General features: G+C 41.0%; 1 protein-coding gene across 2 annotated transcripts in view; it reads right to left on the minus strand.

Moving 5' to 3' along the window:
• The window catches only part of LOC126473178 (RISC-loading complex subunit tarbp2), a 144265-nt gene that overhangs the window by 91302 nt on the left and 38128 nt on the right, over positions 1-14835 (minus strand). For both annotated transcript variants that reach the window (XM_050100067.1, XM_050100066.1), the window contains exon 2: positions 12196-12355. In XM_050100067.1, coding sequence (XP_049956024.1) covers positions 12196-12352 — 157 coding nt within the window. In that variant the 5' untranslated portion in view covers positions 12353-12355. The remainder of the gene's footprint in view (positions 1-12195; positions 12356-14835) is intronic.

The following is a 14835-nucleotide window of genomic DNA, read 5'->3' on the forward strand; positions in this document are numbered from 1 at the left end:
AGTAGCTAGGATGATTGCAGGTACTAGTAGATGGGAACAATGGCAGGAGGGTGTCCACAATGAGGAAATCAAAGAAAAACTGGGAATGAACTCTATAGATGTAGCAGTCAGGGCGAACAGGCTTAGATGGTGGGGTCATGTTACTCGCATGGGAGAAGCAAGGTTACCCAAGAGACTCATGGATTCAGCAGTAGAGGGTAGGAGGAGTCGGGGCAGACCGAGGAGAAGGTACCTGGATTCGGTTAAGAATGATTTTGAAGTAATAGGTTTAACATCAGAAGAGGCACCAATGTTAGCACTGAATAGGGGATCATGGAGGAACTGTATAAGGGGGGCTATGCTCCAGACTGAATGCTGAAAGGCATAATCAGTCTTAAATGATGATGATGATGATGATGATGATGATGATGATGTTACCTTCCTCTTTGAAAAGTTGCAAATCTGAAAGAGCTCCTTCAGTTTTGTGAAATGCTGACCCTGTAATTTTTAAAAAAAGGGGGGGGGGGGGGGGGTTAATTCTTCAGTTTCTAACGAGCTATTGCCAAAAGTGTGCTCAATTTATTTTAATTGTAATACTGAACTTGTAAATTTTTTTCTAAATAAGGGCCACCTTCCTTGTTTGAAGTTTACTATCTAATGAGAGGTTCTCAATTTGTTATGGTAATGCTCTTTCTGTAAGTGTAGAGAAGTCATATTTGCCTCGCTGAAATTTTACGGGTGCCTAAAAGGATCTCGAGTTGTATTTTAAGAATGTTGAATGTTTTTTTAGAAGCGTTGCTTGTCCTAAAAAAGAAAACATATTTATTGTAATTTTGGTCTATCTGGTTTGTCACCCCTGAATGAGTCTCAAACAGTCACTATTGATTTAAACACCACTGATGCTTTCAGTATATATTGTTAAATAAAGGATTACTAACTATGTTGAAGCAACAAATGGCTTTCCATTAACTCAACCTGCACCTTCGTCCCAACCGTTAAGTTGTTGTCATATCCTGGGGTGTCCATTGAGATCTCGGTAAAACTAGATGGGGCTGATGTTTACGAGCACATGGCATTCAAATAGAAAAATTTAGCCAGATATTGTTAAGTATAGAGGAAAGATAAGGAACTGGTTCTAAATGTAGAGAAATGTAAACACATATGCTGCACAAAACTTACACTGAAGCAACCATTAACTGGACAGTAAGTTACAAATGTACTCAGTAATTTCGTACAAATACATGTGGCTAATAGTGCCTCAGGAAACTACATATAAAAATCTTTAAGTGCAGTCCTTTAGTCCCAGTGCCTAACACTAAAATGAAAATGAAGATAATCTGTACGAGTAATACAGTGTTGTTCATCTTTAGAGTCATAATGAAACTAATGATAGAGCATACCAAATTGAGTACTTCGAAATAAGGGTCTGAGGTCAATTAATTTTTTCCTGGCTTCAGTTTCCCAAGATCTGTTTTATGTGTACAGATTCTTGTAACTCTGAGCGTACCTCCAGAGCTCCATGAAGGCTTCGGGGACGATCCTGAGCTCACGAAACAGATGAATCTGTAGCACGATAGCCTCCCACAATCCAACCTACCAAGAGGCCATCGTGTGGGATAGATCTGCAGATCAACCACAAATTCGGCCAGTCATGAGCTCATGATCATCCCCATAAACATCATCATCTTGTGTGTTGGTCACAGAGTTAAAAAAAGTCAAATCAACGAATACTCCCAGAAGTATGAAGACTAACAAGTAACGGTTGCAAGGAATCAATTAGAAAAAGCAAGAAGAAGATAGATTAGGTGAGAGGAAGAAGAAAAGTGAACAGTGCTTACCTATGTACAATCTCTGCCAAAACGGATGCGTTCTCTAACTAAGGCCAAACTAGTTCGCCTCTTAATACTACTGGCTGCTTTTGTATTTATGTAATGGACGAATCTGGCAAATTTTGGTATAATACCTTCATCACGACATCTCAGTAGAAAGGCGAGGGCACTCAGCAGCTTCCATTTCTTCCTGCGAAGTTTATCAAACTTACTGACGAGCTGAACCATCTCCTCCCCATAGAGGCACTTTATGTGGCTATGTAGACTTTCCCAGCGTATTAGTATATCAAATTCTAGAAGCATTCCCATCATGGAATTCATTTCTTCTGTTGAACAAGCTGTGTTTCGTCTTCCAGAAGAACAGGTAAAAGAGATTAGACAGGAGGTTTCTCACCTTTTGCGTCAGGCTCTGACTCCACAAAGTAATGTTTCTTCAGCTGAACAAGCAGCTATTCGGTCTATTAGAGAAGACCCTTAATTGTTAATTTTACCAGCAGACAAAGGTAATGCTACCATTTTAATCTCAAAGGCAAATTATGTGAATAAGATGTATGATTTACTTAAGGATCTGTCGTACCGTATGGTACAAAAGGATCCCACAGATCGCATAAAACTGACTATGATTTCACTTCTGAAAAACAGTTCCTTACCTGAGGACACTATCAAAAAACTACATTCTGGTGCGGCTGTTCCACCTAGATTATACAGTTTGCCAAAGATCCATAAGGATGGGGTCCAATTGCGCCTTATTGTTTCTAATTTGGGTGCACCAACTTACAACTTGGCAAAATATTTAGCGTCGGCTCTCAGCCCTCATGTGAGTAAATGTGAACACCATATTTCCAATTCCATGGATTTTATTCAGCGTTTAAAGTTGCTTCATCTTGGTCCCACTGATTTACTTGTTAGTTTTGATGTGGTGTCACTTTTTACTCATGTTCCTCTTGAAGAGTCACTGATTTTAATTATTGAAAAACTTGATATGGAAATAACGAAGCTCTGCCGTCATGTTCTGACATCCACCTATTTTTTATTTGAAGACAAATATTTGGAACAAACCGACATTGTGGCTATGGGGAGTCCTTTACCCCCATAGTCGCTAATCTTTTTATGGAGGACTTTGAGGATATGGCCCTAAAAACATCGTTTTTGAAGCCTTCATGTTTTCTGAGATATGTTGACGATATGTTTCTTGTTTGGCCACATACAACAGACTCTTTGCACGGGTTATTGGACCACTTTAATTGTCTTCTTCCAAACATCAAATTCACAATGGAAATTGAAAAAGAGGGAAGTTACCTTTTTTGGATGTACTATTTTATAGAAAAGATGACGGTACTCTTGGACACAGTGTTTACAGGAAACCGACTCATACTGACAGGTATTTACATGCCACCAGTTGCCATCCACCTTTTCAAAGTACGGGAGTCCTTTGGACCTTGGTTAAACGAGCATATGCTGTCTCAGATGCTGAGAATTTACCACAGGAGCTGCAACATCTTAAGGACATGTTCAATAATAACGGCTATACGGACCGACAAATTTGACGTGCTTTTAAGTTTGGACCTCCACCTGAACCATCTGAAGACACCTTTAGGTCTGTGGCTATTCTTCCGTATGCTGGGAATGTGTCTGCCAAGATAGGTAGACTTTTGAAGAAATATGAGATCATTCGTCAGCTAAGATTTGAGCACTTCTTGGCTCTGTTAAAGATGATTTAGCTTTGAGGAAGAGTGGCACTTACAAAATACCGTGCGAGTGCAGGAAAATTTACATTTGCCAAACTATTCGTACCGTCAACAACAGGTTTATTGAACATCATCGCCATACACGATTATTACAACCAGATAAATCTGCGGTGGCTGAGCATTGCCTTACAGAGGGAAACAGGATGCTATACAATGAGACACAAGTAGCTGCAAATGCTTCACGGTACTGTGATTGTGTTTTAAAAGAATCCGTCGAAATCAGTCTAGCAGATAACATCATTAATCATGATAATGGATACCCGTTAAGTAAAACATGGAAGCCTGTTTTATCAGATATGAAAAAACAATGGCATCTGAATCGCCCGGCTATGAATAATCATTTCTAACGATATATCGTTTTTAACAGTATTCACCACCAGAGGCACTGCAACTCTGTTGGTGCCAGGGGGCAGCAGGAATGATTGAGCGTGCACGCACTGTATTTAGTGCATGCCCTGCTGTACTTCCGATGCATATAAAGGTGCAGTCATTTGCATGTGGAATCAGTTATCAGCGGAGCAGCATAGCTTTTCTCACCTGATGATGGCAGCCAGATGGACCGCTGAAATATTGTGTTCAGATGACACTTTGATCCGGCTGAAAACCCGACAAGAATTTGAAAAACGCCTTTATTTTAATGATTGCCACTCCAATTCACATCACGTCTGTTGCACTATCTCCTCTATTTCGCTATAGTACTAAACGAGCCGCCCTTCTTTGAACTTTTTCAATATCATCCGTCAGTCCCACCTGATACAGATCCCACACCGTACAGCAATGCTCCGGAGTAGGGCAAACAAGTGTAGTGTAAGCAGTATCTCCAGTAGATCTGTTGCACCTTCTAAGTGTTCTGCCAATGAATTGCAGCCTTTGGTTTCCTCTACCCACAACATTACCTATGTGATTGTTCCAACTTAGGTTATTTGTAATTGTAATCCATAACTATTTAGTTGAATTTATAGCCTTCAGATTTGTGTAACTTATGGCATAATCGAAATTTAGCGGATTTCTTTTAGTCCTCATGTGAATAACTTCACACTTTTCTTTATTCAGGGCCAATTGCCACTTTTCACACCACACAGATATCATATCTAAATCATTTTGCAATTCATTTTGTCATCTGATGACTTTACAAGACTTTACAAGACAAGACATCATCTGCAAATAATCTAGGAGGGCTACTCAGATTGTCTCCTATGTTGTTAATATAGATCACGAACAATAGACAGCCTATAACACTTCCTTGGGGAACGCCGGATATTACTTCTCTTTTACTCAATGACTTTCCGTCTATTACTACGAAATGTGATCTTTCTGACAGGAAATCACGAATCCAGTTGTACAACTGAGGCGATATTCCATAGGCACACAGTTTGGTTAGAAGACACTTGTGAGGAACAGTGTCTAAAGCCTTCTGAAAAATCTAAAAATATGGAGTCAATTTGATATCCACTGTCAATAGGACTCATTACTTCATGAGTATAAACAGCTAGTTGTGTTCCGCAAGAACAATATTTTCTGAATCCGTGGTGACAATGTGTCAGTAAATCTTTTTCTTCGAGGTACTTCATAATGTTCAAATATAGTATATGTTCCTTTAATTCAGCGTATTACTCCTATTTCCCTTTTTGGATATTGGTGTGACTTGAGCAACTCTCCAGTCTTCAGGTATGGAACTTTCTGTGAGCAAGCGGTGGTACATAACTGCTAAATATGGAGCTACTGCATCTGCATACTCTGACAGGAACCTGACTAGTACACCATCTGGACCAGAAGCCTTGCCTTTACTAAGTGATTTAAGCTGCTTTGCTACACCGAGGATATCTACTTCTATGTTTCTCATCTTCGCAGTTGTTCTTGATCGGAATTCCGGAATATTTACTTCGTCTTCTTTGGTGAAGGAGTTTCAGAAAACCATGTCTAATAACTCTGCTTTGGTAGCACTGTCATCAGTGACTTCACCATTGTTATCGCGCAGTGAAGTTATTGATTGCATCTTGCCACTGGTATGCTTTATACATGACCAAGATCTCTTTGGGTTTTCTGCCAGATTCTGTGACAGAGTTTCATTGTGGAAATTATTAAAAGCATCTCGCACTGAAGTATGCTCTATATTTCGAACTTCTGCAAAACTTCACCAATCTTCGGCATTTAACATTCTTTTAAATTTGGCATGCTGTTTTCGTTGCTTCTGCAACAGTAATCTGACCCGTTCTGTGCACCATGGGGGATGAGTACCATCAGTTATTAATTTATTTGGTATTTATCTCTCAATTGCCATCGATACTATCTCTTTGAAATCATTCCACATCTTTTCTACGCTTACGTGATCGGATTGGAAGGAGTGGAGACTCTCTCTTAAAAAGGCGTTAAGAGCATTTTTATCAGCTTTTTTAAACAGATGTACTTTGCGTTTCTTTTTTATGGTTGTGGGTGCAACGGTATTCAGTCTAGCAGCAACTGTCTTGTGGTCGCTGATCCCTGTATTCGTCACAATACCCTCACAATACTTACTATTTGTCGAGGATTATTTGCTGCTAAGAGTTCAAGTACGCTTTCACAACCATTTACACTTCAAGCAGGCACATGAACTAACTGTTCAAAGTAATTTTCTGAGAAAGCATTCAGTATAATTTCGGATGACATTTTATGCCTGCCACCGACTTTAAGCATATAAGTTTTCCAGCATATCGAGGGTGACTGAAGTCACCACCTACTATAATTGTATGAGTGCGGTATCCATTTGCAATGAGACTTAAGTTTTCTTTGAACTGTTAAGCAACTATATCTTCTGAGTGTGGGGGGGGGGGGGGGGGGGTGGTTGGTAAAATGATCCAATTAATGGCTAAGTCCAATTGTCAAGTATAACCTCTACCTATGCTATTTCACAGGAACTATCTACTTCAATTTCACTACAAGGCAAACTACTTCTGACAGCAATAAATACTCCACCACCAACTGTATTTAATCTATCCTTTCTGTACACTGTTACATCGTTTGAAAAAATTTCAGCTGAACTTATTTCTGGTTTTGGCCAGCTTTCTGTACCTATAACTATTTGAGCTTCAGTGCTTTCTATTAGGGCTTGGAGCTCTGGTTCTTTCCCAACACAGCTACGACAATTTACAACTACAATACTCATCATTTCTACCTTACTGCGTTTTACCTGCCCTCTTTTAGACGGACACCCTTTCTGTGGTTTCCTGAGACCCTCTAACCTAAGAAAACCACCCAGTCCCTTCCACGCAGCCCCCGCTACCCGTGTAACCACTTCCTGTGTGTAGTGGACTCCTGATCTATTAAGTGGAACCCGCAAACACACCACCAGATGGTGCAAGTCAAGAAATCTGCAGTCACAGAACTGCCTAACTGCCTGGAGCCTCTGATTCAGACCCTCCACTCGGCTCTGCACCAAAGGACCACAGTCAATTCTGTCGACAATGCTGCAGATGGTGAGCTCCGTCTCAATCCCGGAAGCAAGACTGGCAGTCTTTACCATTTCCACTAGTTGCCGGAAACCAGAGAGAACCTCCTCTGATCCAAAGCGACACACGTCATTGGCACCGACACGGGCTACCACCTGCTGCTGGCTGCACCCTGTACTCTTCGTGGCATCCGGAAGCACCCTTTCCACATCTGGAGCGACTCCCCCCCAGTATTTACACGGAGTGCACATGGCTTCCTTACCCTCCTTGGCAGCCATGTTTCTAAGGAGCCCTATTACATGCCTAACATTAGAGCTCCTAACTACCTGCAAACCCACCCTCTGTGAATGCCCAGACCTTGTGGGCCGAGAAGCTTCCTCTGGAACAGGGTGGATGACCACATCCAGCTCAGAGACATCATCAGCTTCACCATGTACCGAGTTTGATAAACTGTTTCACCATCCAGTTTTGGCAGTACCCCAAAAACTGTTAACATACGTGCATCTTCGCCAATAAGAGAACTCCCAAACAGACAAATTTAAGAAGTAATACCACGAATTAAATATTACGTACCTATTCACTATACCCCACACTCCGGACGTAAGATTTATGAATATCGACTATCGAATTGACCCCTTTATACTCTCGATAGCTTTGCAGGTATTGGGACAGAGCACATGACTCAAGAGAACCAGGCTTCGAGCCGTGGCCACAGCAGATAAGAAAAAAATAATTACAGGTAAGTCCATCTCGTCACAACAACATGATACACCACCAGAACACTAAAACTAGTACACCCCACCAGTAAACGGTGCCTAATCTCTTCTTCCCCACCCAGAGATATACCAGAAGGCTCAGTATTATGTGCATTTTGTATGATTAGAGGTTTTGAGCAATGTCTGACCCACTATGCGTCGCTGGGTAATTGTTACCCAATAACTAGTATTTTTCTCTCCCTATGATTTTGTGTTATGTTTAAGCATTTCACAAGCATTTTGCTGTGCAGCTTTGCCCTTGTTATACCCTTTATGTTATATCATGCATGTATTTTTTTTTTTTAATTTATGCCATTTGTTTTGTACGATATGCACTTTTTTTTAATACTCCAGTACGTAAAGGCCCACCACAGCCCTGGATTCTAGATATGTTGCACTATAGCAACACTCCCATTATGCAAGTCCCCTGCAGTCGTGATAAACAATTTGGTGAGTTAGCGATTCCAGAATCCCATTATGCACGATGTTCATGTCCAGAGCCAGACTGATATGTTGAGAAGAAAGTGAAGCATCCGAGTTACCCTCTCCCTGAAGAGCGGTAAGTGAAACAGATTTTGTGATAGAATAAAAGTAATTAAGTTTCACCCAAGTAAGTGTAGAATTGTAGTTCACACCCTATGTGCATTTTTCATATTTAAGAGTTCACTCAAACAAACACAAGTTTCATTATTGTTCACCCTACTTTTTATGTTGTAATTTAGTGATGAAGTGAAGATGTTACGAGCAAGCACGGAAATCAGCACTGCTAACATTGGGATACAATGCCTCGCCATATGTTTAGGAAGTGAGAGACATCCGTTTGTTTATTCAAACAAATACACCCATGACGTGATAAGATTGAAGCAGCCACTGTAATAAGCACTAGATTGTTGATGATTAGCACTAATGTGACGTCATCACCAAGTGCAGTAACGCGTTATTTTGTTGGAAATATAGTGAGCAAAAGACTTCCACCCAAATGAATGAAAGTTTTCATTGTACAATGTCGCAGTAGTTTCGCAGTAGTTCACAGCCTCCTTCCTTTTCGTAGCTCACCCTGTTATTTCATAGATTTTGGGAATTTTGTAGTAGTTAACCCCCCCCCCCCCCCCGCCCCGAGACATAATCACCCCTATGGAGACAGAGCACAGTTCCTCCCTCGCCCATGCACTGCACTGGGTTGCTACCCTTGCTCCGAGTTGCTCATCTGTTCATTCCAACCTCAACCATCACTTTGTACCTCCCTCCTCCAGGCCCGTTTGCCTTACACGATGCGGTTAGCACCTGCAGAGTGCCCTGATCAGTTTATTCTTTCAGTTTTTGCTTTCATAAACTGTTCACCTAGCTATCTCTTTCATCTATACTTCATTAACACTCCACATTGAGGCTCGCCTTCGTTTGCTCCCTGGTTGGTAGCCAATGCTACTCGGATATATTGCCTCCCCCCAGGGGGAGAGGGAAGAAAAAACCCTGCTACTAGTGGATATATCACTGATAAATCAATCTTATTCTGAAACCTGTTCTCTGAACTTGTTCCCAATTATACCCAATTCCTTATTCTGTAACATGAGTGCCCTTCCAGTTCGCCGCGAGTGGGCCGCTCAGCATAGATGGCCAATACGTTGAGCTACCCTGTCGTTGCGATCGCAGATGGCTGTCCACGAATATACCCAGAAAAAACCCTGCGTTAACCGCAACGTAATTTTCTCATTGGTCAAATCCCTTTTCCTCCTAAGCCACAACACCCATTATTAAAGCTTCAGATTCAGCAAATCACTTGCGAAACTACTAAATACCACGAACTCCACCTACGATCAACTGCAGGCATTGATTAATGCTACCCCACATTTTTGCACTCATGCTGATCAAGATGATGAGTAAGCCTTTCTTCAGCATGACCATATTCCCCTCCTTCCCCCACTACCCCATTGCTACTAACTTCTACCCCTGTCGTTCTTTGGACTTGCCAGTTTAGATTGCCCAGTGACATAGTGACACTTAAGTTAACCATTGACTTTTCACCCGCCACTACTACCTCAGGTAATTACTTACTACTTTTTCATTCACTGTAATACTTTCCTTTCGTAACATAACTACCAGCTGGAGCTAACAAGATAAATTGTTGCGCTGTTTCTCACTGAGCAAGCAACCCATTTCTGCAGCCATCTGGTTGTACCAGTAATTGAACCACAGTTCATGGCTAGGCAACAGTATTTTATACACCATACCCCACCCAGTAACAGCCACTATCGTATGTTACGAATAGTTTCGAGCCACCCAGACCTACCGTGTGCTACTCACTGGTAGCGGTTTACTATTTAATAGCTCTCACTGTGATATCACTACCCCCCACTAAGGAGGTGTTTGCACACTTGCCTTACGCCCGTAAGATGAGACTCCCTCCCCTCTACTGTGGTATTTATCAGAGCAACCAATGGTACTACCATCGCCTGACAATTGGCCATCTCTCTCGAATCACTCACATTCACAGCTCTGGAGCTAGTCCAATAAAAAATAGTTATGGTCCAAGTGGCATGTGGAGAGAGAAGACATAGTAAATAATTAAAATACCTCCAAAAGAAGAGGCATGGTCCTCCTTTAGACTTAAGTGATACAATGCCCCACCATGTGCGTGTGAAGTGATGCAAAAATTTTAACCCCCTTCCCCCCATGCGATCTATGCATCACTCCTTCCGGAACCCCCCACTTACACGCTTCGGCGCAAGTTGCAGTGCGCCACAGCACGCCGCTGCCCACCATGGTCAGCAACCTGCATCACTACCAGCGCCAATAGCTGATTGCCGCACCTCACACCACCGCTGCACCATCCGCCGTTGTCCCAAATTTTGTCACGCAAGATACAATTGCCAAATTATTGTCATTCTTTCAATGCAAATTTAAAACAAAATAATCAAAAATGTATTGTTAAAATTATGTAAGGCCATCCTTCGCAGGAGCCCCCCCCCCCTCCCCCCCCATGCCTCACTCCTGCGGGAGGAGAGAAGGGTGTACAGTGGGGGCCGTTATTTAATGGATTTAATAGTATAAAATTTGATTTTTATTTTTCACTTGATGTTCGCCAGTGTCTTCTGACTGACAGCTAGTTGCAGCATATAAGTCACATTGCACAAAACTGGGCAAAACCTCTTTGAAACTCACGTGTTGAACCATCAGCAGTTAAACACATGTGTTGCTGACAATGTAATGCTACCGAACTGCGCGTCCACAACTTGGCTATCCAATAGGGAGGGTTGAAGGTGGTCAGGTGGGGATAGAACCGCAGCCAGCCGCCGGGAGTGGACACGCTGTCCGCTCTCTTCTGCTGGCAGCTTCCGACCCGACCAGACGCTCTCCTCTCCCGCTCTCTTGGCCAGCAGCCCATTTAATTTTGGTGGCTTCTCTAGGCCTGCCTTTCCTTTGTACAGCATTAAACAACCATGCACTTAAAATATGTTTGAATTTTCACCTCAAAGGGTGCCCACTGCTTTCCCTTCCTCGCTAATCCTGACACTTTAATAATAGTGTTGTCACTGTTATGTTTCTCTCTTGGCAAGAATAAATATTTTGCCTCCTGAAAAGTACTGCCCACCAAGTCTGTCTCATAATTTATTAGTTTCCTCATTGCAGAAGCTTTTAGATATGCATTTAATGTATGCTGGACAAATAGTGCCCACGACGTCTAATGAACACACACAAAAACGTTTTGTAATAGGCATCATTGGACTGTCCGCAGCTCATGGTCTTGTGGTTAGTGTTGCTGCCTCTGGATCACAGGGTCCAGGGACTGGGTGTTTATGTTATCATCATCATCATCATCATCATCAGAACTGGAAAAATGTATCAACATCTACAGAAATGTACAAGAAACTGCGTAGCTATAATTCAAGTTGAAGGGCTTGCCAAGCCTCTGACAGAATTATTCACACAGCAGAACTTGACGGGATGGTAATGGATCACATTAGGCAACATTTAACAATGAGCACATGTGAACTTGCACAGAAAATGCAAACTTTCAAAAATACAGTGTCTAGAGCACTGACAGAGCAACAGTACAAACAGTAGAACACCAATTACAATCTGACAATCAATTGCATTATAATGCATACATTGAGACAGATGGACATCACTTTGAACAATTGCATTTTAGGACGTCAAGTTGTTTATGCCCATAAAAAATTAAATATTCTTCTCCAAGCATTATTTCCTCATCTCAAAATACTGTCTAGAATCTTCTAAAATTTGTAAAATTGTCTACCTAATGGTTAGTGAAACTCTGGATTATATCTGCTTATAATCACTGTAACTAATAATACATATCAACCTAAAAAATCATTGATACCTTAAGTGTGTACCTAATGAAGCTTACTCATTAGACTGTCACTGATAATACAATGTGATACAATGGATCATTGGTGTAAGTACAGCAAATCTTTTTTTTTAATTATTAATGTAAACATACCAACAACATCTCCAACTGTGACACGGTAACGGAATGTAGGCTCATGAATTGCTCCCTCTATTTGGACAAGTTCGTACTTCGGAGTTGTCCCACGGCGACTTAGCAGCTCCTGCAGCACCGAGACAGGAGTCTTCCCCACTGCTGCAGCTGCTGCCATCGTCTGATAAATTAAAAACGAATCAGTAGTCTTTGTAAAAAGTGGCTTAATTACATTATTTCATAGAACAGTACAAAATACTTATCCCTTTAACTTTTCTGAACAACACACAAGAGAATTTTTTATTCAACCTCTAAATAAAAAAACTTCATTTCAATAACAACAAAATCATTGTAGGCTCTCAGTTTTTACATAAGAATTCTTATTTGAGTCATCAACAACTTACATAACATCTTTGTTCTCATCTAAGGATCAACAATAAAATATTAATACAACTGGAAAGATACTACTCCACAAATAATTACATTTTAATGGCAGTATACACCAAATACTGTACATGACACATCACAACTTATGGACAAAAAACTATGGTGTATCCATCAATTGTGTTAAATATATGACATTTTCAAAACTATACTGTGACTATTACTTCTCATATTGTACTGGAAGAATCACCCATATTGTCAGCCTCAATTATATAAGACGATTTATGGTATTACCATTCTATTTTCACCTAGATGAAGTCCTCATTAAACCACAAGTAATTTCCTGTTTTTGTTTTCTCAAGAGGAACTCCAAAAATTTCTCATGCTAGGCTCATTACTCTGCAATGATGAAACTCAATGGTTTATGCCTCTTAAGAATATGGCAAATAATTTCAGAGAAGTTATAGTATGAAGGTAAATGATTTTTCTGTTTTGTTCATCAGACTGTTTTCAGATGCGCACAATATGAAAATACAAGTGTCTACAAGTTCTTACGAAAATAATGAAATAATTTTGTCTCAAGAAACTAAAGTTTTAAAATTTGCACAAATAATTGTCTCAAGAAATTAAAGCTTTAAAATTTGCACACTTCAAGTATTTGCACAAATCCTAAAAACATTTTTCTCACTTTGTGTTGGTATTTCAAATATAGTTTTCGGAATACGATGAAAAAGTGATGAAAATCACATCCAGAAATCAGCTTCAAGGGTTGGGGACACCAACTGGTTCTTCCCAAAGGCTGCTTTAGCTAGCTCTTCCACATAGCCATTTTCTAAAATACTGACTTGTTTCAATAGCCAGAGGAAGACAATGTTGGCTATTGGTCTGTGTAGGTTTTATAAGAGCATTTGGAATGTCATACACGATGGGCTGTTCCAAAAGGCATCCTGTTATTGTTAGGGAGGATCTGATAAAAGTTGTCATATACAAGAGTTTCTCAGCTGAAGTGAGTTTTGATACAGGTAGTGGCAATTCTGCCATATAAATGCTTCATTCACTTGCTACAGACTGCTCTGTGAAGAAAAAAATGTTCAAAATGTGTGTGAAATCGTATGGGACTTAACTGCTAAGGTCCCTAAGCGTACACACTACTTAACCTAAATTATCCTAAGGACAAACACACACACACACACACACACACACACACCATGCCCGAAGGAGGACTCAAACCTCCGCCGGGACCAGCCGCACAGTCCATGACTGCAGCGCCTCAGACCGCTCAGCTAATCTCGCGCGGCAGTGTCTGAAGACCTTGTGGACATATGTACACGCAACTTTCCCTCAGGGTTTGGAGTGATCTGTGTAAGTGGATACATATTCTTGAATGACGGAGTAGAACTGATAGCAGCAAATTCCTTGAGCTATTTCAACTTATACGCCATGCTTGGGGTCCAACTGCGTGGCAGGATAAGTGGTGTACACTGCTGGAATGAGAGTACAAGAGAACATTTCTAAAACGTACCTTATTCTTCCAGCCCCCCCCCCCCTCTCTCTCTCTCTCTCTCTCTCTCTCTCTCTCTCTCTCTCTCTCTCTCTTTTGGCTATACAACTAATAAGTGTTATGGTTATGGAAGAAGACTGAACAGAAGCCATTCTATATATTTTAATTCTGCAGTTAATTACAAGCTGTTAACATTGTAATTTCATTGGAGGAATACTTGCCTCCACCATGAAGCTGCTACTGAGTCATATGGAAAGCTCCCATCACAGGGTTGAAGGAAGGAAGGAAGGAAGGAAGGAAGGAAGGAAGAAAGGAAAGATGGATTAGGGTGTAACATCCTGTCAACAAGACGGTCATTACAAACTGAGCACAAGCTCAGGCATTTAAGGATGGGCAAAGAAATTTGGCACAACCTTTCAAAGAAACCACCCTGGAGCTTGCCTGGCACAATTTAGAGAAATCACAGAAAATCTAAATCTGGATGGTCCAATGTGGCTTTTAACCACTGTCTCCAAAATGGGAGTCCAGTGTGCTATCTACTATGCTGCCTCACTTTGTGTACAGGGTGTAATAATCCAAGGATAGATGAGGAAATGGATCCATCTGTTATCAGTCCTGTAAACTAATCATGTTGAGATTAGTGACACACAGAATTTTATAAGGACAATTTTAACTACTCCTTGGAAGGTATTTCCAAGTTAACAATCTACTTCCTGGAGGTTTACTGAAAATAAGATGGTGAGTTGAGCCTTTAGTTGCTTGACATGTGGCAGGCA

Source organism: Schistocerca serialis, chromosome 4 (assembly GCF_023864345.2).
Source record: "Schistocerca serialis cubense isolate TAMUIC-IGC-003099 chromosome 4, iqSchSeri2.2, whole genome shotgun sequence".
Taxonomy (NCBI): Eukaryota; Metazoa; Arthropoda; class Insecta; order Orthoptera; family Acrididae; genus Schistocerca; species Schistocerca serialis.